Below are 27,286 nucleotides of genomic sequence, written 5' to 3' on the forward strand. Positions count from 1 at the left end.
ACTCCAGTTACAACAACCTCAAGCAACATGGCAGTTGATTCCATATGATGATAGACATATCTGGCAGCCCCACACATACATAGATGCTGCTTGGGAATTTCAAACCTGTTGAGAATTGAGGAGATGTCATTGCACAATAATGCAACTAACTGTGTTGACTTAAATCATGCGTTTCTCCAGCTCTCTTTCTATGCATCCACTATCTCAGGGAGGAGCATAAGACAACACAACAAAAGCAGAAAAAAACGCTGTGCAAAGGTGAGCAATATGACACCTGCCCCTGAGTGCTTATAAGAACGCCTCACCTGCGCAAGTAGATAACACATGAAGAGAGCTACAGACTACACCCGGAGCATTAGAGGTGAGAGACATTACAATCTGTGTTTGTCAACAATTAGTCTTTTTCAGAAAAAAATGTCTTTGCTGATTTGTTCTGCTCATCTGAATTCCATCGGATAAAATTCAGTAGGATTTTTGTAAAATGTAAAATATTTTCCGTATTGTCTTATTATTGTCTTTATTTGTTTATTTACCTTTGACAGCACACATCATTCACATCATCATGATGTAAATGTGCCACATTTAGCTTTTCTTTTTTTTTAGATTTAGATTTTTTTTACATTTTTTTTCTCTTAATAAATGTATTTTATGTTGTCCAAAAGACCACAAAAGCTGAATACAGGAAACCTTTACAGACAATGGACATCAAATACACATGTGTTAATGTCCCAGAACCATGATTGCTTCATTCAGCATGTGCAGACAAATCCTGTGTGAAGGAGACTGGGATATGGAGGTTAAAAGAGCAAAAAAAATATGGGATTAAAAGAGCTGGTGAGATTAAAGGTGCTACATGTCGGTAACAGACATAAAAGAGGTGGCGTAAAACATTTGTTGAAGGTCCAAGGTTTGAGATGTGAACGGGGAAGGCATGGAAGGAGTGGAGGTTGAACAATCACAGAGCGATAAGGCTGATTGCAGGTAAACATCGTAATAATTCTTTGCAACCATCCGTCTTTTTTTTCAGATCTGCATCTACAGACTTCACCATGAGGTTGACCGTGCTGCTCTTCCTGAGCCTGTCTCTCTGTCTTGCACTGGCACAAGGTAAAGAGCTGTAAAAGGATGGCTAGTATCTGCAGCATAAAATGAGGGTCAGAGAGACTGGTTTATTGCCTAAGTACCTGCGTGGGCAGATGTGCCCTCACTGTGTATTTATTGCTTTCTTTAGCACCTTCCGAATTCCCTGATAGCGTCAATGGCTTTTTGATTATTTGACTTGATATAATGCACTTTATCTGTGTACTGGATTTCTGACTTTACTGTTTTCTGATCCGTCAGTGTCCTATGACGACTGCTGCCTGAAATATGTGAAAAAAATGAGCCACGGCACTCAGAAACATGCAGTGAAGTACAGACGGCAGGAGACAGATGGAGGCTGCAACATCCCTGCTGTTGTGTAAGTGCACACTTTCATGAACACCCACTTTATAAGGGAGTTGATCAGCCCTCGTGAACTCTCAGTGTTTCTTATTTTAAGGGTAGAGGTTTCCTATTGTTGCTGCTGAAAATAAACATCTGTTTGAATCGAATGTTCTTTAGATTCACCATGAGGAAGGGGCGAGTATTTTGCACAGACCCCAGAGAGAAATGGGTTGAAGAGCTGATGAATAAGATTGACATAAGGGGAGAGAGCTTCAAACCCACCAGGGTGAGTGATTATTGATGGTACTTTTTGCACTTCAGAACTGAAGTCACTGAAGAAAGAAGTCATGTGTCAATTTTTGCATTTATTATGTTCCAGATACTAGTTTTTTGCACGTTGAGGCTAGATTTTTGAAAACACTTTGAAGTTGATTTGAAATGTTCTGACTGCACTGACAGATTTATCTAAAAATTAAACTTTAAGGAATCAATAACAGAAAATTGACTTGATAAAACAAAGATTTCTGCAGTGTGACCTGAGCATTTGAATGTGAATTTTTTTTAAAAAGTGTGAACTGATTTTCAAATGGAGATCTTTGTTCTTCAAAGAACCATCCACAACAGTGGAAGAACAGAGGTTGAGGGTGAGAGCCTGCCAGCCCCAATCATCCTTCTGCCCTCTGGCTAATCTTAGCATCCACCAAGATGCAGTTTGACGGTTTCATGGCATCTGACTGGAAGGCAGACGAGGAAGCTGGCCAAATTTTGTAGCATTACTTTTGCTTTCTGCATTAAGCTAAGGGTCAAGAGCTTGTGTAGAATTGCAGCAGCACTTTGTTGTCCAGGGTTGGGCTGCTGATGCTGAGTGGTCTCCACACAATACATATAAATATGTTCAATAGCATGGCTGCTTCACTGGGACTAATTGTGACCATTTTCTTGCCTTTTGAGAACTTTTAATGTTCAATAATGGTGTATGAATGGTGATGGAATGGAATTAAATGTAAATAACTTTCTGTAATGTTTGTCATAGGGAAGGAGAAATTAATGTCTTAATTTCTGAATTGTATAAATGCCTTTTCATAAACTTTGTGTCTGGCTTTTATGACAGTATATGTGTTCCCATAAAAGCATGATTGCAATAAACTTGCTTTTCAGATCCCACACAATGTTGTTTAAAAGTTCATGTATATGTACATATATAAGTTAGAGCGGTAACAATATAAACTTTCTCCAATGTTTGCATCACCTGATGCTATTAAACACAATGATAACATGTAACTACCATAACATCACCATAACAGACCTTTGGAGTGACATCACTATCACAATTTCTACTACCAATCACTGCAACACAACACAATATTGAACTCATTCCTGATATGTTTACAGTCTTTTACAGTAAAGTTACCACTTTACAACAGATTGCTTTCTCATAGCATTGCTATTATTTCACACACTGTTTCACTTCAAGCTCTTATTTCATGAGCTGTTCTTAAAATACTGTGATCCATGTAATTGTACATTTCATGCTCTGAAATTGTGGTTTGTATATTTTTAAAATATTTTTCTTGTGTTTTCCTGCTTCTTGAGCAGTGCCTGCTGTGATAAGTTCCATCTCCCAAGCAAAAAATTGTGTCATATTCTTTTTTTCTTTTCCTTTACTATCTTGCAGTGCAACTTTAAATTTTGCCAGACACCAGGACTTTGGCTGCAGCTGATTTTCTTTGCACGGGATGTACAGCAAATTAGATTACCAAATTACCAAATGAGACAAATAAAATATCAAGATTTAACTATTCCAATGCAGCGCAAAATATCTACAGAGAGAAAGCAAGAACAAATAAAAGAAATCTTCAGTGAGAGTATCGGTGAATGTGACATGTTGATTTAAAACAAACAGTATCTGGTCTGACATTGTGCTAGATTTACTCAATGATCTATGTGTGTTACTCTTGTCTCCATGAGCATTCACACGAACTGCAGGAACATGCAGCTGATAAAAATCAGTCTTTGAATAATACAGCGTTCCACTTTGCTGTCTGTGTGGATTGATGACTTCCACGCGTTGGTGCCTGGCAGAGGCTCCGTCCTGCAAACTGTTAAAAAAAAAAATTTCCTCCATAGCAACATTATCAAAGACTACAAGCCTGTGCATTACAGTGTATTAATTATCTGATGTTTGTTGATTAAAGGAAAAGTGTGAACACATCTTCTCGGCCAATGTACACGTGGTTAAGTGGTGAAAGTGAGAGTGGTATGATTGTTGTTTAAACGTTTTTAAGTAGGGCAATCACCATTCAAAAGTATAGAATCACCCATGCATGAAGGTTCAGCATTTGTTTGAATTGGCTGCCAACTTAGCCTAAAGGCAGAGGTGATAGACTACCTGACAAATACATAATAATTATCTAGACATTAATGGCAAAATTCCATTGAATATGACAGATAGATGCACCACCTTCAGAATTTGGTTGCAGCTTGAGAAGGATTTTGGTGATGAGGCTTTGTTTCTTCTTGTGTATATATCAACCATTCCTGACAGATGTGCTGTACTCTTTGCCTCTGCATGCTGAGACAGAGAGACATGGCCGGTTGGCATCATGAGCAGAATTTTTTCTTTCATCCAGGGGGAAAACCATGAAAGGAAAGTATGAGACTGGAAAATAATATGAGTAAAAAAAAAAATCACCTACTCTGAAACAAATTGGATTTTTGAACACGAACAAATCAGATACAGAGAAAATTAGATTATAAAATGTTACAGGAGGTGTTAAAAACAGAAATATAAGCAATAAAGCACAGACTTGTTTCTTATTGTTGTATTTCTGTCACCTTCATAATGTAAAAAAACCTTTTTTTTCCCTCCTCAAATTCATGTCAGCAGAAATGTGTGTGGAAGTTTGGCGCCAAAGATAATTATAGTGGAATTATAAATCATGACTCCAATCACAGTCAGAAAGGAGAAAAAGATGAAAGCCGTCATAAAACATTGCACACAACAAAGCACAGAAATGACATTATATTTATTGCCATATTTTATACTCTACCTAATACTCAAACTGTCATAACAGCTACTTTCTGTCACAATGAGCAGTGAACTGCATTTGCAGGAATAATTGTTTGCCTTGCTCTATAGTATTCTTACTGTAGTGAGCAGTTGTTCAATAGTTCATTCTTTATCATGTGAACGTGTTGCAAGCTAATATTAATAATCACATACATAAATACGTCTGAAAATGTACCGTCACATGTAAACATTTAATGACACACATTAGTAGAAAAGTCCACAGTAGAAGGTCAGTAAAAAAAATCTGGGACAGAATTATACCAACAATATTAACTACTGTAAACAGGTTAGACACAAAAATGAAAATTAAATGGAATTGATTTTATAAAAACATGATAGCTAGCACAAAAATAAATTACATCTTGCCATGCTAATTTATTATTATTATTATTATTATTATTTATAATACACTATATAGGGATGGATAACCAAAAAATCAAACGTGTTGAAAAAGACAGAACCCTAGGCTATTTATAAGCCTGTTTACATTTTCCTTTTTCACATTTCACTCATTTAAAAAAAAAAAAACATGGTGCTTTATGAGAAATGAACCTCAGGGTCATTCTCAGCCCCAGTGAAATTTCCTTCATGCTCAGTTGGTTTAAATACAACACACACTTTGAAAACGTTTGATGTTATCTTGGTGCACACACGACTGACAAGTATGAGCACTGACTTTGCCACTGGTCTACACCTGCGGTTACAATGACTTTCAATAGCATGAGAGCATCTGTTCACAGCCCGATTCAAATCTAAAACCATGTTCTATCCTTTTAGATTTACTAAAAATTAAAAGAAAACTACTGATGTTGAACTATTCTTTGAAGAAACCAAACTACATGACGATACAGACAACAGAGTGACGCTTATTCAGCTGTCCGTCTGAGCCCCCTGTCCATCTGAGTCTATTCTGGGACTCTTTGGTGCATAACTGGTTGTAGCCCACAGCTTCCACAGATCTCCTCTTCTGGATGCGATGTAGCAAAATCCGGTATGTCCCGGTAACGGGGCTTCTTAAGTCTAGGCTGTTGAGGAGATGGACCCTGGTGATGCCGAGATCCTCCAGAGCAGTTTTGACATTTAGTTCATCTGAGCTGAGGTTGTAGTTGGTCTCAACCAGATGGGAGGGTGTAGGGCTGTAAGAGGGGTAGGCCTGGGGATACTCAATGCCTCTCATCCACTTGCTGGACATGATCTGTGCTGTCGTGAGGCGATCAACAGGCACAGACCTCAAGAGGCCCTTAATGATCTCCTGGCATGATTGGGGTACAAAGGAGGGAATGGTATAAGAGCCCTGCAGGATACAACGTCTGAGCCTTCCTGTGTTAGTAGCTTTGAATGGCATGGTGGCAGTCACCATGAAGTAAAGCAAGATACCCAGCGCCCAAATATCTGCATAGTGACCAATGTAACCTTTCTCTTTGAACAGCTCAGGGGCAGCGTAAGGTGGAGAGCCGCAGAATGTGTGAAGGACATCGCTGGGGCAGCAGAATGTGCTAAAACCAAAGTCGCCCACTTTAATACAGTAAGTGCTGGTGTAGAAAACATTCTCTGCCTTCAGGTCCCTGTGGACAATATTGTTATCATGCTGGAAAAAAAGAGAAAACAGATGCATGTTTGAGATTGTTATACTGACATTCATGAAAAAGTTGACCGGCTCATTTAAGCTCATTGACCTTAAATACAAAGTCACATAACAAGCTTTATTTTAAAGTGTTATCATTACCTGGACTCTATTCAACAACTCTAACATATAGAATATAATCCATTAAAGTGATATCAAATTATATTCTATCCTTCCAAAAGCATCTTATTGTAAAATTGGTCTCTGCTGTTGACTTACCATATGTTTGACTGCAGACAGGATCTGAGAGAACACAAGCTTGCCCTCCAGGTCTGACAGGCGCCCCCTGGTGCTGATACGGGAGAACAGCTCTCCCCCACTGGCGTACTCCATAACCAGATAGAGACGCTTGAACGTCTCCACCACCTCATACAGCCGGACTATGTTGGGGTGAGCCATCTTTTCCATGCAAGAGATTTCAGAGGCAAAAAGCCTGTGCGAGTGCTTGTCTAGACGCACTTTATCCAGGATCTTTACTGCCACTCTCTCTATCAGATGAAGACATGGGCAAAGTCAGTGAGGCAACAAGGAATTAACACTTTTTTTTTTACACTGTCATTCCTTAGAGTGTGAATGATCTCTTTTCCTTCTATTATTATATTATAATCACACTTTGGCCCTCTCACAAATGTATGCTTATCAGTTATACAAGCTGTGAACTGTGAAGGTTGAAGACTAACAGTGTGGATTAGTGGGTGGCTGCTTGATGAGATTATCTGTTGTCTTCTGACACATGGAATGGCCCAGACTGGACTTGCAGTGCTGAGATGAGCTGACCCCAGTGTCTTCTGAGTCTGGGTGTCAGCACATTCATTATAAATTGAGGATAAGGCAGGTGAAATTATATATTTTCTTTCTGGTAAAAAAATCCCTTGAAAAGCCAACAATAAACTAGCAAACGTTGTTTGTAGCTATTCCTCTGTGCCACTGAGCTCCAAACACCATTACAATGACATAACTGAGCTGCACTGTTGCACTGGAAGACAATGTTCCTTTATTATCATGAATATGGGGACTGTAGTTTATTTTGAGTCAATCCCACATACACAGTCCTGCTGCCAGAAATACTCACCAGAGCATCAAATTAGCAGCTAAATAATTCCCTAACAAAAGCACAATGTATTCCTGTTTGTATAACGTTTGCTAAAAACTACAATGCCCAGTTTTAGGAAGCTATTTTGCCTTTCTTTCAAATGAAAGTATATATTCCTGACCTATTTTTAAAGATATACTGTATACCCTCATTTGAGAAAAAAATGGGCTTGGGTCTGAGAGCTAGTATTGAGAGATGTTCTGATGCATCACGAGTTTCTGTCTTTTTTAGGACTTTCTTAACAATAATAAAAATATAGAATATTGCTAACCTTATCCTTTAATCTTAAGAAGTAACTGCTCCTAGGGTGGGAGACAATAGTGGAGCTCCAAACTGAAACCTAAAAGTTATATTCAGTATATCAGCGGTTAATATTTGACAGGAAAACTAATATGACCCAGTATTTGCAATCATACGATAAATGTTTTCCAGGAAATGAAACGACGAGGTGCAACCTTTCCTGACAAACTTATCATTACTTTATTGCATCACATTTATTGCAATAACTCTGTCCTAATAACTATAATGTTTATGCAGCCACGTGTCCTATCTAAACACTGAGGCTGTGAAAACATTGTGTGTAAAAAGACAAAGCATTCAGTATCTCACCTTTGGTCAGGTCATGTATCCCCAGTCTAACCTGGGAGAAGTTGCCGGAGCCGATTTCCCCTCTCAGCTCGTAAAGCCCCACCCGTCGTCCAAAAATCAGATCATTCATCACTCTCTCTGAATGGGTCTGATCATGGAGGGCCTTCCCTAACGCCGTGCGCTGTATCGACTCCTGCTCCTCCGTCATGTTCTCCTTTGTCTCCTGCTTTCTCCCCAACTTTGGGGACATCAGGTTGATGTTCTCCTCCTGACATGAAGCTGTCTTCATGTGGCCCCCTGAGATGGAGAAAGTAGTCAAGTTGGTGTCATACTTTGAGATGCAACATCAATGGTTTCCATTATATTGGGTCTAATTAAAGTGCACCCAAATCATAAATGTAAATATATAGGTGAGTCTGTACTTACATGCTTTGCCTCTTATGTTCTTTTTACTCCTCTCTGTGTTGATGGCATTATTCCTGTTGTTCAAATACATGATTCCTACCCCAGGCACTGGAGGGTACGCTGCTTTCCTTGGTAATCAAAGTTATTGAAGATTTTAGAAAACAAGAAGTTGGTAAATTACCAAGAAAATAAAATTCCACAAACCAAAAACTGAAGAAAAAACAATATAAGATGCATGATTTGAATTCAAAACCATTTGCATGCATCAGGAAAAATGCTCTAAGATGATGTTGCTTGTCCAGATACAGTTACAGTACCACTGCTCTTTCTCACCAGCTCTCCCCCTGTGCTCCAGTATTGTCTTGATGTATACTCCAGAACTATCACCCTGTAATCCTGGAGTGTTGGACTCCACCCACGCAGACAGACAACAGACAGGCTTTGCAGAGGCCTCGTTAACCCCTAGACATAAATATGCAGACTGATACAGGTGCATGAACAGGACATTGATGGGATTACCTTTATAATGTTCTGCATATGACCATCATCATTGTTTGGGGTCAATGCACTGAGGAAAGTTTATGTTGCATGGGGTTTCCTGCAAAACCTTTAATGAAGACAAACTTTGGTTACATTTTTACATTATTATTTAATTCATTATTCTACTTCATCAGAAGTAGTGCGTTGATGAAGGCAACATTGACAACAAATAGCAAATTCAAATTCTTGTAATTTTCCACCAAATCAGAACAAAACAAAATGCTATTTTACCCTCATAACTTCAACCGCAATCTAAAAGAATTGAACACAGGGAGTTTGTGATGTGGTCTTGTAACTGGGCTCCACAGAAACAGTGACCCAGACACTGACCATGACACCAGACAGAGGCCAGGCCAGACATGTTACCCATCGCTCCTGTTAACCTCTGCTACCCAGACTGGACAAACGGATTGTCTAGCGCACGTGCATAAGCTGCATATTCATGTTGCGAATGACTCATTTTAATCCAATCACCGCCTCGTGATTATGTCAGCACATGCAGCGTTGAATTACATTCCTCTAATGAGGAAAGGCTTACTGTAGAGGGAAGAGTGGCTGCACTCAGACAGGTGTGTTTCATAATTGTACAGGACAAAAAAAATTAATAGCAATATTAGAGGACAGTCACTGCGTCACAGAAAATCACAGTGCAGTTCATTATCTGTGCTTTTGCTAAGGAGGACTAATGGATGAAAAGAGATTCAAAGTGCATGTGAAAGGCACAGGTAAAACACACCAGGCATATATTCTAATTCCTGCATTTTCAAGCAAAATCATTTAATGGACAGTACGTGAAACAAATTTCAGAGAGAAATTCATAAATGGAGGTTTTATATCTACATAAAAATCAATAAACTGAAGCTGATGGATAGATCTAAAATGGCCTCTGAGAAAAATAATTAATTATTAAGTACTTTAAATGTTGCCTTTGTGGATTTTTAAGAAAAAAGTGGGGTAAAAAAAACACAGCATCGTGGAGACTGAAAGTTTATTCTTGAACTTGGAAAAAGCATTTGGCAAAATGTCCCCACATGGTCCATTAGTAGCTGTTCTGGTACTTTGTGTTGTATCACACATGTCTTACCAAAGAGGTTTCAAATTTTCATTTTTACTTAAAGGGCCTGTCCTGAGATTGTTTGTCCAACTGGTGTTTCCAAGCTGAAGGATGAACTATCATTGTCTACATTTAAGGCAGCGTGGACACAGAATCCCTGACGTGCCTAGAGAAGTGGAGATTTAAAGACAAGTCTCTCACAACTGGAAAAACTTTTTCTGCTGAGGAAGATGATGTGACTCAAATGAAAGCTGCAGAACAGCTACTCATGGACTTTGATCAGATTGCTGTAGTGGTTCATATTATATTTCTTTATGCTTTTTTTGTTTGTTTGTTTTGTCAACAACACAGCATTTCATTTCATGTGAGTTCTGAGTTTTATTATCAAACTCACAAAGTTTATTTGGTTGTAAGTCTCAAACTTGATAACCTGTGACCCCTGATGACCTCTTATATAACAGCTGCATGTAGACAGAATGGTAAAGAGTGAGTTTTACTTTTATTATTACTTTCAATATTGATGATTCCTCCTGATCCTTTAAGGCCCTAAACCTAGATTGAAAACCATGTGTGGTCATCTTTATTGAGTCTTTACAGTCTCTCTGCAACATATCGTGCGATCTGCATAATTAAATCAAGTAATTACTACGACTGAATCTGGGTTTTACCAGGATTATGATAGAGTTTCAATAAGATTTGTTGTCGCTTAATGAAAGGAATCAACAATAGAAACTGCTGTTGGCATCACCTTAATCAAGGTGTCTGAGTGCTGACGGCTCTCTGAACGATGATCCGTTGATCCTGGTGAAAATGAGGGGATCACATCAACACTTCAAAGAAGGACTAACACCTTATTAAGAGATGAATGGAAAATCAATAAAACACCAACATTATCAACTTCTTTCCTGTGATTAAAATAAAACATGATATGATACGATAAAGGAACAAAACAGAGAATTTAGGTTGCCCCCTTTCAGATGTATAATTGACAAAACGTTTGGTGTATTCTTGGCCTTTTTGATGGCATACTGTCTTCTTAGGTAAGAGTAGATATCATAAACGTGCATGTCTGGAAACCTGTTTGATAAACAGTATCTTATTCCCGTTCTCAATCTTTCCATTTTCTCTGCAGAGAAAAACAAGCTTGAGATTTGAAGGGCAGTTCTGAGAGGTCTGGCCATTTGGTGTCATGTTGAATAAACACAAAGGTGCTGGAGTTTTCTGAAGGGGAGGCTCAGGCCCCCACGCTGATCCTGTTTATGTGTTTGGGCCAGGTTTTGTTTTAAGTCAGAGGTGCTAAACACCTTCCCCCTGAGATAAAAGATGATTAATGCCTTTGAATGAGCGACGCTTTAATGGCTCGAGGCTACTTAAGCACTTCATTAGAGTGAGCTCAGGCCCGGTCGACACACTCGAGCCACTGGGTCTTCTCGCAGCAGAAACAGAAAAGCTGTAGAGATTTCCTTTGAAGTGGCCCCTGCTTGTAAGAACACCATCCCACAAGGCATTCAGCATGGAAATTTGATTAGCTCTCACTTTTTCTGGCTCCACACCACTCTGAGACCTTGTTTTCGGGCGACATTTGGGGCTGAAGCTTGATCCCATATAAATATCAGAGGCATCACTGAGCAGAGGGGCACTCAACATCTGGCAGCTGCAGGAGCAGATTCGGATTTAAGCCATGGATGTACCCTGGCCGTTCCTTCTCCTCCTGTGTGCCCTCCACCTGACCTGTAAGTAATGTTCGCTTTACTCTACTCTGCTACTACTGCTGTGACATTATAAAAGCAGCTATTTACTCGCCAGACTGACACCAGTCCGCTCAGATATACTTGCTAATCCGTTGCTATATTAGTAAACATGAGTAGTAGGACAGGGTGTGATGCTAGAAGATGTGTGCTCACTTGAGTTCCTGCAACAGTAGAGTCAAATCACTTTAACTAAATACTAACGTTTTTTTACTTGCAAATCCAAAATTAACATTTCCAGATGAATACAGTCATGCATTATAAAAAGATCTTTTAACAAAGTCATTCCTGGAAAGCTATGGTTCTCAACATTCATATTCCATAACTCTCTGGGCTTTAATAATGAACGCTCTTCATCTACAAATGACCTTGAAGAAAACAGATTCCTGCTCAGTTGTCGTCTGTGTTTAACATATTGTAATTTAAATACTGATCTCATGGTTAATGTTTTTGCACTAAACTCTGTAATATAATTCCATGTCTAAGTCATTAATGTATGTTCATGCAATGTTTTCTAGTGACTGGAGTGTCGGGCAAACACACTGATCACAGAAACCTGTTCACCCAGAGAGTGTGCTGCAAGAGACAGAGCCACTTTGTGTACATTGGGCAAGGTAAAGCACTGCACTGCTCCTTTAAGTGAATGTATTGTCCCAACACGTTTGTCTCTGTGTCTTTCATAGAAATCAATAATGTCTTCTCATGTTTCATTGCTGAATTGTTGAGCAGTTTGAGAAAATCTAAACCTAAAGGAGGTGTGTTCACACTTGTAGGACTTGTTTCCGTTTGAATTCAAATCCATCTTGTCTCCTCATCCTGTCCTCAGACATATCTGGGAGTCCTGTCAGTGTGGATGTGGGAATCTGCAGGTCGCACTGTGGGGCAGCATCCAGGCCATCCCATGAGGCAGGGCAGCAGGAATACTCCAAACACTCCTCAATGCTGGAATTTCTCAGGAGCAAAAAAGTAAGTGAAGTTTCTCAACCTGGCCACAAGGGCGCGCTGTAACTTTGTGATTATCCGTTTAGGTTGATGTCCTGGCACAAAAGAAGTCAGTGTAAAAACATTAAAACAGACTCTTATTTAGCATAAAGTCAGTAGTTTATGTAATTTTGTAAGAAATTTTAAAATATAGCTAATAATAAATATAGTTTTGTCAGATCAATAAATGCTGTTAGGGCATTTTGAAGTTAAATATCTATCAAAAATTAATTACACGTTTTAAACCAAATAATTTAAGCGATCAGAAACACGTTTAGACATGTCTGACTCAAACTCGCCTCTCTGAAGACGAGGACCCGGGGACCTGCTGCTCCAGAGAGCCCGGACACGCTGAACCAGCTGCCCTCCTGCGGGATGAACCAGGTGTGTGAGCCGACCGGGATGCGAGTGGACCGGGTGCTCCTGCTGCAGGGGCCCCGGGAGGTGGAGGTGATCGAGGAGTGCCACTGCGAGATCAAGCTGACCCAGTGCATCCGCGTCCCCGCACTGAGGACGTATTACTCCGAGACGCCATATGAGACGGTCATCGACGTGGGAGGATGCTCCCGGTCCAAGGGCTCTCCAGGTGTGTGTGTGTGTGTGTGTGTGTGTGTGTGTGTGTGTGTGTGTGTGTGTGTGTGTGTGTGCGTGATTTACCTGCCTAAAATAACAATAAACAAAACAGGAAGTGGTACTCACTTCAACAAACAGCAGATTATCATTGTAAAATGATTCATTTAGAGAGGCAGTTTACATTATGTTTTCATATAAGACACTTATGAATCATATTTTTTAAATAAATGGGGACAGGCTCCTCTAAACTGCGTTGATAATAACAATGTTGCTACAGTCTCACTATTACCGAATTATGTCAAATGTGACACATTGCAGGAAAAATATTAACTTTTTTTTTTGTTGTTTTGGAAAAGAGCAAATTGTATGGACTAACTTGGTTATTTTTCTCTGCATTTACCTAAAAGTTTAGCATTTTATTTTAGTGTGTATCATCAAAAGTAGCATGCTGAAAGGGCACAATGTGAATATCTGGAAAAATATTTAAAGTGCATATTTTTGTGGGTTCACTAAAAGATTAAAACAGTGAGCTACTTGAGGTATAGTAATATATACTGCAGGTCATGGTCTTCATCAAGTCATACTGATGAAGTCGAAGCTCTTATGTTTATGTTAAGAGCTTAATCTACAAATATAATTTGTTTGAATGATGAAAAAGATATTTGATGTAAACACACCTTTACAAACAAACACACATAAGTCATACAATTGTCTGGTGTATAGAAAGACCTGCCAATCAATTTAGGAGTAACTGAGGAGCTAATCCTGCGTTTTATATTTTGATGTTGGGACTTTCTGTTTGTTTAGATTTGGATCACCGATTATAATTGAGCCGTTCTTTCTGTCTATATAAATCGAATCTTTTGTAATTATTTGCAGAGGGATTCTCCTGTGTCCCCACTAAGTTTGACTCAGCCTTGGTGGAAACCCCCAACAAAGTGGATCTCATCCAGACCGTAGTGGCCTGTGAGCTGAAGGAAAGCTGCTACAGGGTCCCGTATGTGGAGTACTACTATGAAATAGTCCACCACGCGGATGGAGTCAAAGAAGAGAGGCTCAAAGTGAGTGTAAACTCAGTAAACTAGCACTGAAACACAGACTCTTCCAGCTATGTTCATTTGATTAGCATGGCATACTTAACACCAGACAGTGATTCATTTGTGATGCCACTTTCACACTCTCTTTTGTAATCGAGTTGAGAGGAAACGGGTGCCTGGCTTGGTGCCAGACAGTAATGAAGTATCTTTATTCATCAGACTGTGTGGAAGACAACACTTAATCAGGCACCGGTCAGTGGCTGGCACCGCACATCCTGGTGTGAAGGACTTCAGGATGTGTTGAATACTTATTCATGCACAACCTGCAGCAATACACATGACAGACTGGCGGGTCTTCGAATTCAAATATAAACAGAGTAGGAATTTATGTCACTTCTCTTCCAAGGTGCACTGGAGATGGGAAAATAGGCTGCAGATATCAAAACTCCTCCAACACTCGTAGTATTAAGAACAACTTTATTGTGCAACCAACACATTTCAGCTTGTGAGGGTTCTTATAAAACCCTTTACAAAGAAGGGTTTTATTCTGATCACATTGCATTTAGTGCAAGCTTCATAGTTGTTGCACTACACAATTTAAAGGATTTAAATTTTTAATTTGGAGGAATTTCCTAGATACAGTACATTCTCATTATCACGGAAATAAGTAATTAATTGGTTTTATTTTCATTTTTTAAATAAATGGGCTGATAGACAGAATTTTAAGTTGAATTCCGAGCCCCAGTTTTGGTCATCTGCTGTGTTTCAGCACCAAAGGTGTGAGCAGAGTGCAAACACAAATGGCCCCTGCAGGTGTCGAATCAAAGCAGTTTACATGCTAAACAGCAGCCGGCCCCCGGCTCAACCGGGTCAATATTTGCGACCAGCTGTGAGCTCATTGCCCTCTCTCTGTGTTGCTAATTTTCCACAGGAAATAGATGTGGGCAGATGTTTGGGAGGCTGCACTACAGGAAACCGATGCCTTCTCAGGTAAGTACGAACCACAGCTGCTACACCCACACACACACACCTCCTGGGCCACTCTCATTGCAATTGCCTGTGAGCGCTGACACCCTCTGAACTCAACATGTTGGCCTTTTTAGGTTAATTCCTCTGCCCAATGTCTCCTTTAAACCTTTTGCTTTAATTTGAGATCATAGAATACTTACAATAAGATAACTGTCAGTTTAGAATAAGTCCACATAGGACTTTGATTTTCTGTCCTGAGGGGGGGAAATGCTGCACAAACAAATACAAAACAGTCTGTCTTCGTGTTTGATTAATGCATTTCTCAGTGGGATTCATGTTATCATTGAAATCTCTTGTGTATTGCACAGTGGTAATACATGTATACCAGCACTGACTGTCAGAATCATGATGCTTGCATACAAAGGTTGCACATGAATCATCCCAGTTGAAACTGACAATAACAATTAACAAAAAAGAGCCCACATACTCGTTGCACAGTAACCATGACACTGACAAAGGCTATAGACAGAAACTGTAATTTAACAATATTTTGGGAGACACACAGCACATATATGGGTTTTTTGACGCACTGAACAAAGTTGCATTTTTTCATTTTCCTCTACAGGAGTCCAACTGATCCTGAAATGTGCCACTTGTGGGCTGAAAGACAGTCCAGTTCCTGTGTTCCTCAAGGCTACGAGAGCCACAGCTTCCTCAACCAGCATGGGCAGTTACGCACCGTCCTCTCCATCACTTCCTGCTTTTGCAAAAACTGAAAACTACTTCCAAGACCTGCAGGGGCTCCCAAATGTTGATCCACAGTGGCCGCAGCCCATTGAACCAAATACTATGTCATTCATTGCAGACTTTTCCACTCTAAAGTATTATTGTATTATATGTAATATATGTAAAAATGATAATTTTGTAAATAAATTTAATACCACATAATATATTATGAATTGTCATTGGAACACTGTGCAACACATTTTATCCAAACTGCAAATGAATGGCTCATGGCTCATGTTGGAAAGGTCTCAGAGGTGGCTCGCATTACCAACAACATAGATGACACTTTACATTTCAGAGCAAATCAAATAGTGTGCCGCCCGCTTTTGATTGTATACATACATGTAATTAGTATAAGTTGGAAAAAAAAGTATATAAACTTCTTGTTACAGAAGTGCACAAGTGAATTTACATGAGAAACAACAGCAGCTATTGGTAGACCTGAAGGATAGTCTTTTAAACTTTAGACCACAATCCATAAATCAATGAAATTTGAAACTAATTTGAATAATTATCAGGGTCAAACGGCCAGAATTCAACTTTGAAGGGCACATGAAAGGCCAACCAACTTTTTAAATGTCTCTTTGAAAAAACACACGTGCAAGTAGTTAATTGCTCCTTATTTTGATATGGAAGTGTGAAACAACACTTTTCTGTGACACTTTTCTGTCTCATCTAAATAGAAGAGGTTTTATGGCTTGCTCGTAAAGTGCCATGTAGAAAAAAACTTTGATCTCTTAAATGTTTATTACAGTTGGGGAAAAACGTTTTTTCAGTCTCAATTTGTCTTTTGCTCGTGCGTAATTGTGCGTAAAGATCAAAGGCACCAAATGGCACACTGCCCAGTTTTCTATGTTTCCCTGGAAAGAACCGAGTTGGCTTTGGTAAATAATTAAAAAAATAACCATAATGACAAAGCAACAAACATAAAGTTTAGTTTTAATGCTCAAGGATAATATAACTAATTATCTTTTATAGATACAGAATATAATATAGACATTTCTATATCTGAAGTGGTAAAGGGCAAACGCTGAACCCTAATATAGTGCATCTAAATAGCTAGGGAATTAACACTGTAAACTATACTTAGAAAGACTTATGTCTTAGAAAATTGCCTTTTTATGAGGGAACAAGGAAACATCACTGGATAAAGTCACAGAAACTTTTCAAGCACCACGCCAGCTTATGCCATGGAGGGACAGGGTGGGTCCAGTTGGAGTCCTTTTAAAATATAAAGCTGCAAATTTGGTGATTATCCAGCTGTAACTGGATAAGCAGTTATGTAAATCTCAGGACGTGTAGCCTACGACACCAGCCTCTTTGTCGAAATAATTGGTTTCCACCTAAGACACTGTGCCCATTATTCTAAATTAATGGATTCATTTGGGCGCAGTTAACCTCCCATGGTGAGTGCACTTCCTCGGGAGATCAGCTCCAAGCTTATTCTGTTCATATGCTTTGCAGTCTTTCAACTTTATCGTTATAAATCAGAGAAAAATATATGTTCCACAGCAACATATTGTGCTGGTCGATGAGTATCGAGCTGTTTCAAAGGCTGAATGTAGTTTATTTGAGCTTTTATTGCCAGACGTGGAGACAATGGGCTTGAATAAAATCTACAATCGGGTTCACACCTTGTTAACACCGCCATTAGTCCCCCTTTACATTCCCTGATTGGTGATTTACATTTGCGACCAAATAGCATCTTTACTGCTGTTTACCAAGGCTTTGGGGGCACTGAAGAGTGAACGGCGGCTTTTGAAATAAAAAGTGGAGCTTCGGGGATCCTGCAGTCAGTCCAACTCCAAGTTGTCGGCTGGTAGTGTGGTTCCAGGAGGACACCGACGCACCAGGAATATACCCACGCTGCAGAGATGTTGGTGTTCGTGGTCAGCTTCGCCACTTTGGTGTGCACGGTCGCTGCGCGGCCTTCGCTCAACTACCTGGAGAATCAGAATCATTTCGCCGCCGAGAACGAGTCGGAGGAGGTCCGCTCAGAGGCCATCAAGAGACTCCTGGAGGTTTTTGGGATGGAGGACCCCCCTGCAATCCATGGACACAAACAGGCACCGCAGTACATGCTTGATCTGTACAACACGGTTGCTGATGTAGATGGTGTGACCAAGGACCCATACCTTCTGGAGGGGAATACTGTGCGCAGTTTCTTTGACAAATGTAAGATCTGATTTGTGCACGCATGCGTTTGCAGCTGGCTACATGTAGAAGATGAAATATAATAGGAGTGTTTTGGTCTCTAATGATATCATTTTCCTTGCAGTACGAAGTGAGCAGGTGGAGTTCAGGTTCAATCTGTCCACTGTTGCAAGAACTGAGAAGATCCTAACTGCAGAGCTCCATCTTTTCAAGCTGCGACCTCAGGCAACACTCACATTCAACAGACATCACTTCTGCCAAGTATGTACACCATGTAAAATGATCAAATCTGGTCAGGGAAATGTTATAGTGAAAATACAATCTAATGCACCTCTCTCCCTGCGATGTTTCTAATATTGGCTACATGTTTCACTCAGGTCAGTGTTTATCAGCTGCTTGACACCACCAAAACCAACAATACACAGGAGAGGAAGCTGCTGTCTTCTCGACTCATCCCTGTCCACTCTACTGGTTGGGAGGTGTTCACCATCACACAAGCAGTGAGTATCCTCTTCTCATACAGTCCTATGAGTGCGTTGACTGCTTGAAGCAAACACTGAACAGTATGGAGTGAATCCTGCGTTTTAACTGACCAATGTGAACTTCTACCTGAAGGTTCGCTCCTGGATGGTGGATGAAGGCAGCAACCTGGGTCTCCATGTGGTGGTCCGGACTCTGGGAGGAAGCCCGATGGATATGAAACTGATCCGCTTTGCTTCAGGACGCAACCACCACCAGAGCAAGCAGCCCATGTTGGTCCTCTTCACCGACGACGGCCGCCGCTCTACTACCCTGGAGAGCACAGGTGAGACTTGGTTGATCAGGTTATGCCCAGTGTTAGGGAAAATAAACATCTCAGGGATTTTTGTGGTCCTGCCTCTGATAAACAGGGGTGTAGATAAGAACTATGACGCCTAGGGAAAACTCTGCCCCCCCCCCCCCATCAAACATTTGCATCAGCTTCTTGTCCTTCGTTAAAAATCGGCCTCTTGTTTTAAGTTTTTTAATTATTCCACCAACCCTCCTTTTCCTATAAAGAGCAACGTGGGAAGAAATAGCACAAAATATCAATGGTGCCTTAAAACGTGAACTCTTCAGTGGACCTGCTATGCCCACTTTATATATTACCACTTCACCTAATGTGCAACAAAATGCAGTGATGTCTAACAAAAATCTCCCCTTTCCACCACCAGACCCAAACGATACCGCAGCCACTTCCAGCCTGCCCCATGCCCCCATGTCTGGCCCACCTTCCCGCAGCGCTCGTTCCCTGGACTACAGCGAGGAGGAAGGCGCGACTATGCCCTGCCAACGCCTGCCTCTCTACGTCGACTTCGAGGAGATCGGCTGGTCAGGCTGGATCGTCTCTCCCAGGGGTTACAACGCTTACCACTGCAAAGGCTCCTGCCCCTTCCCCCTGGGTCAGAACATGAGGCCAACCAACCACGCCACCGTTCAGTCCATCATCAATGCCCTGAAGCTGATCAAAGGCATCGAGACGCCGTGCTGTGTGCCGGACAAGCTCTTCTCCATCAACTTGCTCTACTTTGATGATGATGAGAACGTGGTGCTGAAACAGTATAATGACATGGTGGCTGGAAGCTGTGGCTGCCACTGACATAGAGATATTCATCACAAATACAATGTATATTGGGTTTGGGGACATAGACAGCCAGCGGCCCTCTATAACTCAATTGCACCTAATGAGTAATGTGCTGAGTCCCACATTGTAATATATGTAAATATCCATAAATTATAATATATGGCAGTGATGGAAGTGACATCCTGTGAAAGGTGTAAATGTGTATATTTTATGTTTTCTGTTGTGAACGAATATGCAGTCAGAATAAATGCCCTAAACAAAAGGTTACATTGTGCATTTATTTGGAAAGCAGCTTTCACTCAAAAATGTCACATTATTAGCGCAAGATGTTTTGGATATCGAGACTGAAGCGTTGTTGATTATGACAGAACAACAAAATATTGGTAAAACATCTTGTGAAACTTGTGCCTCCATCAACTTGCAATCCTGCAAAAACAGGAATTAACAAAGCTTGCTGGACCAGTTTTGTTCAATCCCTGTGGTGTTTCTACAAAACATTTGGAAGAATACATATAATCTTCTCTTCTGTTGCACTTATATTATCATTTACAAGGGACTTCACAACAACTTCATGTTGACATGAGCGTACACAGGGTGTGTATTCCCTCCAAAACAGCATAACTAAAACAAATCACAATTACATTTATTCCTGCAGCCTGCAACTTTAAAATATCATGGCAATTTCTCATAAAATGCTTCAAAAAGGGGCATCTGATGAAAACTTGCCTTTTGGGTTTTTGGGTACATTTGCATTTATTTGAATGTTGATTGATGGTAAATTCTCCCTTTTCTACATAAATACATGTTAAAAAAATCAGAAAGCAGCTGCAATTTTTCTTGAAAAAATATACAACTTGCAGATACTAAAGAGGAAAAAAAAAACAATGATTCAATAGGGTTAGTTTTGTATCATAACGAGTTTTTAGGACTGTTGTTAACCTTGATTTCAACACTGATTTCATTTCATTAAAACTTATTCACACAAAATCTGTGTGAAAATGTTCCTGAAATGGACTGGGTATATATTTACATTTTTTTAGATAACTTTTACTGTAACATTTTTGATGATGCCAGTTAAATCATCCAGGGTATGGTAAGAAAAATTCATTTGTTTGTCCTTGTAGAATAGAAATGGTATATTTAGTTACTGTCTCCAGTGGTGCCACCATTAATTTTCCTGAACATTAATTGTGCTTAAATGAAAACACTATATCTTGCTGCAGGAAGAACATGAAGCGAGGTTGCGTCTTGGTACGGCCTCTCAGTCAGAAGGTTTCTCTCTCTTTTCTTCTACCAAGCATTCTTCTGCGGGACCCTGCAGCTCATGTCTGGAGAGATGCTGCACTACACCCACACCGATACAGTCACCCAGCACATTGGTGGCCGTCCTCAACCGATCCCTGTCCACAATCATACAGGAAGTTATGAGGCCAGGAACCCGTGAGCAAGACTTTACATTACTTTCCGGTAATTTGTTTTATCCCTTTACCAAAATATCTAAGCAGTTGACTGAGGAATAATATATAAGCATGTCTGTCATATACAGTATAGCACAATACAGGCAGTGCATTTCTAAGACTCTATTTTTGTAGTCACATTGTCATGCTCACATAATCATGAGAGGTTAGTTCTCAAACCCTGATCACACACAAACAGAAAGACACACACTTACAACATCCAGTCAACTGCGATGATAAATGAAATGCCCTCAAGGGGCAGTCCAACTGATGTCAACACTATCGCCATGGAAACCATACCGCCCTGTGGGATACCTGTTGCCCCGATAGCTGCTACTGTGGCAGTTATACTGCAATTACATCATTAAGAATAATTAGATTACATAATTGTTTACGAGCAATAATGATCAAATGCATATACACAGGAAATATGTAATCAATTCATCTGTTTCAAAATTAAAAAAAAAAAAAAAGAAATCATATTATTAATCAATATAATTTTCTATTATTACTGTTATTTGCAGTGGTTAGAACCCGGCATGAGTTGAATTGAGATCATGAAAAAAAGATGTGATTAAAAGCCTTTAACAGCATAAAACATATTGAGTGTCTGACACTTGAATATTACATCTAGAACCTGTACTGTGAACTTATTTTCACCACCTTGCTTACGTTAATGTTGTGCAATTTATTAGGTACAATATTTTTTTGTTAAATCTAAAAATCAAAAGTCGAATTTAGTCAAATCAATTTATCAGCCATTTGTACATGTTTTGTTACTGACAGTATTTGTTATTGATTGATTAACCATTAGCTACATGTGCAGTTTTGAACATAATTCATTTTAAGTAGTAAAATTCCTCAAAAGATACTACAGTTTAGGTGAAGTGATAGAACCGGTTAAAAATATGCATTTGCTCATACCTGATGATGATGAGATGACCCACATCAAGTTCCATATAATGAACCTGGGCTATGAATATAGAGGCTACTGCCTCATAGAGTGCTGTACCATCCATCGTCACGGCGGCCCCTACAGGCACCATGAAGCGTGTCACCCGTTTGTCCATTTTGAGATTCTCCTCCAGACAGTGGATGGTGATGGGTAGAGTCGCAGAGCTATGAAAAAAAAAATCCCCTTTATAAAATATACAATACATTTTTTACTGGTGATCAAATCATCATTCAAAATTCAGCAGCATCTTACATTCGGTAGAACATTCTTTTGTTGCAGGTGTTTGGGCGTACAACAGCAGTGAAGCCTGGAAGTCCAACTCACCTGGATGAAGTCCCAAAGGCGGTGGTGAGAGCCTGGAGGAGACCAACCATAAACCTGAAGGGATTCTTGCGTGTGAAAATAAAATAGATGAGGGGCAGGGTGAAAAAGCTGTGAATTGCCAGGCCAGTGGTTACAGTGAGAATATACATGGCAAGCTGGCGTCCTATAACTCTAATGTCCTTCATCTTCAAAATCTCTCCTCCAACCAAGAAGAGGATTCCTGCTGGGGAATACCTGTGAGAGAGAGGTGAGACACAGCAAAGGTAATGTAGCATCAGCAGATGACTGCAGGGGGCGACAGTCAGTATATTCTTTGAATCCTGATGCATTTTGATACTGTGTTATGGCATTTCACAAATTTCAGGGATTGTCTGGATGACTTAAATCACAATTAAAGGTAAAAATATCAAACTTTAAGATGCCAAGATTGTTATAATCCACATCCTCAAATTGTGCTTACCAGATGACAATACTGATCAAGTGCATGATTGCTTTATTAAGACAGTCAAAAACATCCCTCACAAGTTTCGCCTCACTCTCCATACTGCCCAGGATGAGGCCAAAGGCGATGCAGAAGACCAATAAACCCAAAATATTGACTCCTTCTACAGTGCCTGGCATTGGCACTGTGTCATCTAAAGGGGTTCAAGTAATGCTGTTACAAGTCATGATAATAACGACTCATGTTAAATAAAATGAATAATTGAGTTGTCACGATTACAAAGAAGGGTAAAAACTTTTGTTGAACTCACTTGTCTGAGTCAGATTGACGACACCAAGACTTTTACTTTTAGAATAAACCGTTTTATACTGAATAAAAGGCAGAAAGAAAGAAAGAAAATGGTCAGTGTTGACATGTAGCATGATGAAAAAAATACAAAAACAAAAAAACAGGACCTCTGCAGAGCTCACCTTTCTGAAACAAGCTGTCACCAGGTTTGGAGGAAACATGTTTCTGCAAAGCAAAAAAAAAGAAAGAAAGTATTTAGCTTGGACTGGAAACTTCCATCTAACAACTCTTTGTAAAGCACACCTGATCAGATCCAGAAAGGCATCCACAGTCTGCACAGCCTCCGCTTGGCCACCAGGGGACACTGAGACGTGACTGGGTGATTTCCCCGGCTGGATAAAAACAACTAGGAGGATGCCAGTCAACACAGCCATGAGGGTTGTCATTGTGTAATAGCAAAGAGCGTGGAGCCCCATTTTCCCGTAAGCCTTCCTGTCCACAGATGACATGCCTGAAATGAAAAGAAGTCATAAGGAGCAGCGGCACATGTGGGCTGTTTAAATGTAATATCCAAGGACCTGTTATGGTAGTTTTGTGATAAAGTTGAAAACCTGTGATCAGACTGGAGATGATGAGAGGAAGCACCAACATCTGCAGCATTGTCATCAGCAGCTCTCCAGGAAAGGTAAGGTATTTAATTTCCCTCTCTGTAATGTTAGTGGATCGCAGAGCGAAACCCAGGCTGACCCCTCAAAGAAATAAAAAAACACAGTACAGCATGTCAGTGTGTCCAAATGGCGACTTCATCCAGAAAAAAATACCAACTGTTGTAAAGCCAGTACATAAAAACATTGTTGAAAATTAATTGTCACAATGCAGATTGTTCGAGACAAGTATGGAAGAAATCAAGGGAGGTGAGAGTCTGCAAAGACTTGGACACTCAGTTCCAGGAGGACTCTTCTAAAGAAAATCCTGAAGCCTCTGCCAAGCTGCGAGAGGCCAGAAGAAACTGAAAACCGGCCTTTCTGAAAGAAGGCTATGCACTTGACTGTTGATTGATGCCTCCAGCTCTGGCTCTGTTTCATGTAGGCCATACCAGATGGAACTTAAATTGATAGAACATTTAAAAAAAAAAAGGTTTTAAGCCACATATTTTTTTCCAATTGTAAGGTTTGACCCGCAGGTGGAAGTCATTGATCCAAAATTCTTCATCCGGTGCTTTGTTTTTAATCGTGGTCACCAGTCAGGTGTAAAATGCAGTGGTGCAATGGTGAACGAAATAAATATAACAAAAATGAAAAAAATACAATCACTCCTGCCGCCCTTCCAGACCCGAGCTGCAGTCTCGAGGGGCCAGCCTCTACACTGGCTTTATATCAGAAGCCCCTCCTACAAGGAAAACCACGGTTAATTGCAATCAATCAACCCATAAACACAATGTTTACATCTAAAGTCATTTCTGTGCCCATCACTCAACTTATCCTAACACAAAAATATCATGACTGCAAACTCATAGATTTATGTAGGCCCTAAAAGAGCATGTCTGCAGAACTTTGCACTCGTTTACAGATGGTACATTCCTGGTCCCCTCCCTCTCTTTAAGCCCTTGGATAATACCAATTCTGGTTTGACAGTTGGACCAGGAAACTGTGCAAGCAGCAGGTAACAGATGGGTGAACACAGACAAAAACCTTGGTAACCCAATAATATTTAAATAAATGACCCGGGGTGTTTGTTTCATGTTGGTTCAACTGGTTGTGACTCCTGTCCTTCGCCTTCTGCCCTGCACCAGGGAAGAAACATGCAAGTGAAATTGCCAGGAAGGTGATTTCAACATTTCCTCTGTCATTCAGAGACGTTAAAGATCAAGTTGAAGGTAATGGTTATGACTCTTTCAGCGAACAGCAGCAGAGCTGAGCTGCATACCTGATGAGAGGGAAACCTCTCTTTACCCAAGAAGACAGGCATCCAGAGATAGTGAGGGAAAATACCTACCTTCCAAGATGATGAGACTGGATTTGACTGTGTAAATTGGCAACTGAAGCGGCTGCCTCCAGTTGAAGCCGTCGAGACTCAGAAATGTACTTGAGAAGAATTAGAATGTGCACGAAAACCGCAGTGACACCAAAAGTATTGGAGAGAAAATGGTGGCAACTGACTAAATAATTATAATTATAAATAAACAATCTTCTCCAAATATTTTAGCATTTGATTATTTCAACAATATTACAGTTTTGAAAAGATTTTTAAGTATATTTTTAACATCTGAGTGGAAAATCAAATTAAGGTAAAACTTGGATATGAATGTTAAAAGGATATTAATATTTTTTCCCAGCAGAACTGGGAGCAACTCTGGAAATCTTGCAGAGGTAAGACTTGAAGTGTAATTATTCAAAGTCAATACATTTTTTAAGTTTATTTCTGTCAAATCTCATACTACTCCGCAGCAGCACTACATCTGTGATGCATTCAACACTGAGATTAAAAGGCAGTGTTACTTTACAAAAGTTAAACCTCGACTGATATTAATACTAATATATAATATATGTGATATATTTAATAAAATGACTTACCTATGACAATAGCAACCACAGTGAGAAGCACAAAAGCATTTCTCCAGAGAAAAGCTTTGACATTAAATTTATTCTGGGGCAAAGGATCCAAACCCGAGGCCTCAGACGTCTCTGGGCATGTCTGGGTATCGTGGTCGTCTGTGCTGTCCACGGTTCTCAGCTTAGAGCAGTGAGGCATCTCTGTCACAGACTGCAGAAGAAAAGACAAGTAGAATATTCAAGTTCTCGACATATTACAAAACATGCAATACTTATGATGGTTTAAAAGGGAGAAAAAGAATAGAATTGAACATATTTTGTAATAGAAGATACAATTTTCAAAAGCAAGTCTTCAGAAATCAGTTTAAGATGTAATTAAAGAAGAGCACACGTAAATATCAAACAAATTACTTGAAAAAAGAGCAATTCCCTTTTCATTTGCTATGAAGTCCTGTAAAAATCATTGATTCAAACCTTTTAAAGAGCTGGAAAGTTCCAGATATTCTCTCTTGCCACTTCAACTAGTTTCGGTCGAAGTTCAAAAGTGATACTCTTTGTTTAACTAGGTTTCTGTTCCTCCCCATCCCGCAGGCTATCAAGAGTTTTCTCATACATATACGTATTTCTCATATCCCATACATCTTTGACTCAGCAACCACAACATGAAGCTCTGGATATTGGGTGTCAAAGAAAAAGCAAACTATCTGTAATTACTCACATGGTTTGCTTAAACTTGGAAATGGAAATAGCACCGCGGCAGAATAGTTCTCATCTGGCAAAGCAGCAATATTTCAGGACGTGTTGCAAATCACATCCTGGTAAGAAAATTAATTCAGGAATATAAACCCCTCAGGCAGGAGGAAAACAAACAGAGAAGGTGCAAAGCAGGTGGAGGTGGCTGGAAGAGGAGGCTCTTGCAAAATAGCAGCAAAGCACACATTACTGAATATATATAATGAATATATTATAAATATAAACGTTTTTAAAAGGGACAACCACATTATTTCAGCAAGACCCCTCAAAATAATATCATGCATACTTGACAGTGTTTGCTGCAGGTCTAATGGTTCTGACTGAAGCTGCCTTCACAATTCACTGTCCAAACAATCCTGCTTGTAGTTTATAGATGTATAATATTTTCTGAAAGCTCACAATCAAAAAAACAAAAAACATTTTACAACTGACGTGACAGCGAAGAGAAAACGAGAAAAGAAGAATCAATTTAAGACTCTTTATTCCCCTCTCAGGCCATATTTTTGAGGATCTTTTTAAGATCTGTTGATAACTTCCTGCTTGAGGTATTTTTTTAGAAGTCAGAATATTCAAACCTATCACCAGACAAGAACGTCAGTGTTGTACGATTCTGCAAAATCCTAATAATGCTTGAGAATATGGTAATGGCAAATAAAAAATTAAGGTTTTGTCAGTATCAAATGTGTTGCATGCCCATCCTCCACCGTGACCTCTACACCCTTACCCTCCACCTCGCTGCATATAGGACACATTCCTCTCTGCACCGGCACTCAACACTGGTATTTGACATAAATCGTGAGATGAGGAAGATGAATAGGAATAGGAAGAAAAAAAAGGGACTTTCAGTAAAAGCAAAACTTTCTTT

General features: G+C 39.8%; 5 protein-coding genes across 7 annotated transcripts; 3 read left to right on the plus strand and 2 right to left on the minus strand.

The window, feature by feature from the left end:
* Positions 1–263: 263 nt before the first annotated feature.
* On the plus strand, positions 264–2,594 carry ccl25a (chemokine (C-C motif) ligand 25a). Its single transcript, XM_023425373.2, has 5 exons — positions 264–361; positions 1,028–1,107; positions 1,342–1,459; positions 1,603–1,711; positions 2,035–2,594. The coding sequence occupies exons 2-5, from the start codon at positions 1,050–1,052 to the stop codon at positions 2,065–2,067; spliced, it is 318 nt and encodes a 105-aa protein (XP_023281141.1). The 5' UTR covers positions 264–361; positions 1,028–1,049; the 3' UTR covers positions 2,068–2,594.
* Positions 2,595–4,876: 2,282 nt separating this feature from the next.
* On the minus strand, positions 4,877–8,341 carry LOC111669122 (serine/threonine-protein kinase NIM1-like). Its single transcript, XM_023425361.2, has 4 exons — positions 8,227–8,341; positions 7,822–8,097; positions 6,339–6,607; positions 4,877–6,083 (listed from the first exon to the last, which is right to left on the minus strand). Exons 1-4 carry the CDS (start codon positions 8,294–8,296, stop codon positions 5,331–5,333), a joined length of 1,368 nt encoding a protein of 455 aa, XP_023281129.2. The 5' UTR covers positions 8,297–8,341; the 3' UTR covers positions 4,877–5,330.
* Positions 8,342–11,425: 3,084 nt separating this feature from the next.
* pnhd (pinhead) lies at positions 11,426–15,983 on the plus strand. Of its 3 annotated transcripts, none has more exons than XM_087179053.1 (7): positions 11,426–11,532; positions 12,066–12,161; positions 12,374–12,522; positions 12,838–13,114; positions 13,981–14,162; positions 15,070–15,128; positions 15,733–15,983. In XM_087179053.1, the coding sequence occupies exons 1-7, from the start codon at positions 11,481–11,483 to the stop codon at positions 15,881–15,883; spliced, it is 966 nt and encodes a 321-aa protein (XP_087035179.1). In that variant the 5' UTR covers positions 11,426–11,480; the 3' UTR covers positions 15,884–15,983. The 3 variants fall into 3 exon arrangements, with proteins under 3 accessions (XP_087035179.1, XP_087035180.1, XP_023281157.1); XM_087179054.1 differs by having other exon boundaries at positions 12,374–12,513; positions 13,981–14,168; XM_023425389.2 differs by having other exon boundaries at positions 12,374–12,513.
* Positions 15,984–17,767: 1,784 nt separating this feature from the next.
* admp (anti-dorsalizing morphogenic protein) lies at positions 17,768–19,665 on the plus strand. Its single transcript, XM_023425414.1, has 5 exons — positions 17,768–18,068; positions 18,172–18,308; positions 18,425–18,547; positions 18,663–18,852; positions 19,241–19,665. The coding sequence occupies exons 1-5, from the start codon at positions 17,768–17,770 to the stop codon at positions 19,663–19,665; spliced, it is 1,176 nt and encodes a 391-aa protein (XP_023281182.1).
* A 244-nt stretch (positions 19,666–19,909) lies between these two features.
* Positions 19,910–25,888, minus strand: LOC111669157 (excitatory amino acid transporter 1-like). Its single transcript, XM_023425412.2, has 10 exons — positions 25,690–25,888; positions 23,728–23,865; positions 23,420–23,627; positions 23,299–23,341; positions 23,139–23,196; positions 22,847–23,021; positions 22,387–22,620; positions 22,032–22,226; positions 21,323–21,457; positions 19,910–21,050 (listed from the first exon to the last, which is right to left on the minus strand). Exons 1-10 carry the CDS (start codon positions 25,865–25,867, stop codon positions 20,912–20,914), a joined length of 1,503 nt encoding a protein of 500 aa, XP_023281180.2. The 5' UTR covers positions 25,868–25,888; the 3' UTR covers positions 19,910–20,911.
* Positions 25,889–27,286: the final 1,398 nt, after the last annotated feature.

Source organism: Seriola lalandi, unplaced genomic scaffold (assembly GCF_002814215.2).
Source record: "Seriola lalandi dorsalis isolate HSWRI2012SDOR001 ecotype SW California unplaced genomic scaffold, Sedor1 jcf7180002054777, whole genome shotgun sequence".
In the NCBI taxonomy this organism is placed as follows: Eukaryota; Metazoa; Chordata; class Actinopteri; order Carangiformes; family Carangidae; genus Seriola; species Seriola lalandi.

Coding starts and splice junctions, on each gene's coding strand:
- admp (XM_023425414.1), top strand. CDS start 17,768: ATGTTGGTGTTCGTGGTCAGCTTCGCCACTTTGGTGTGCACGGTCGCT. Junction 18,548..18,662: donor TGTTCACCATCACACAAGCA/GTGAGTATCCTC, acceptor TTCTACCTGAAG/GTTCGCTCCTGGATGGTGGA. Junction 18,853..19,240: donor TACTACCCTGGAGAGCACAG/GTGAGACTTGGT, acceptor TTCCACCACCAG/ACCCAAACGATACCGCAGCC.
- pnhd (XM_087179053.1), top strand. CDS start 11,481: ATGGATGTACCCTGGCCGTTCCTTCTCCTCCTGTGTGCCCTCCACCTG. Junction 12,523..12,837: donor GGAGCAAAAAAGTAAGTGAA/GTTTCTCAACCT, acceptor GCCTCTCTGAAG/ACGAGGACCCGGGGACCTGC. Junction 15,129..15,732: donor GGAAACCGATGCCTTCTCAG/GTAAGTACGAAC, acceptor TTTCCTCTACAG/GAGTCCAACTGATCCTGAAA.
- LOC111669122 (XM_023425361.2), bottom strand. CDS start 8,296: ATGTATTTGAACAACAGGAATAATGCCATCAACACAGAGAGGAGTAAA. Junction 8,098..8,226: donor GAACATAAGAGGCAAAGCAT/GTAAGTACAGAC, acceptor TCTCCATCTCAG/GGGGCCACATGAAGACAGCT. Junction 6,084..6,338: donor TGTCTGCAGTCAAACATATG/GTAAGTCAACAG, acceptor CTTTTTTTCCAG/CATGATAACAATATTGTCCA.
- ccl25a (XM_023425373.2), top strand. CDS start 1,050: ATGAGGTTGACCGTGCTGCTCTTCCTGAGCCTGTCTCTCTGTCTTGCA. Junction 1,108..1,341: donor CTGTCTTGCACTGGCACAAG/GTAAAGAGCTGT, acceptor CTGATCCGTCAG/TGTCCTATGACGACTGCTGC. Junction 1,712..2,034: donor AGAGCTTCAAACCCACCAGG/GTGAGTGATTAT, acceptor TGTTCTTCAAAG/AACCATCCACAACAGTGGAA.
- LOC111669157 (XM_023425412.2), bottom strand. CDS start 25,867: ATGCCTCACTGCTCTAAGCTGAGAACCGTGGACAGCACAGACGACCAC. Junction 23,628..23,727: donor CATCTCCAGTCTGATCACAG/GTTTTCAACTTT, acceptor TTTTCATTTCAG/GCATGTCATCTGTGGACAGG. Junction 21,051..21,322: donor ATCGCAGTTGACTGGATGTT/GTAAGTGTGTGT, acceptor GATTGTGGACAG/GGATCGGTTGAGGACGGCCA.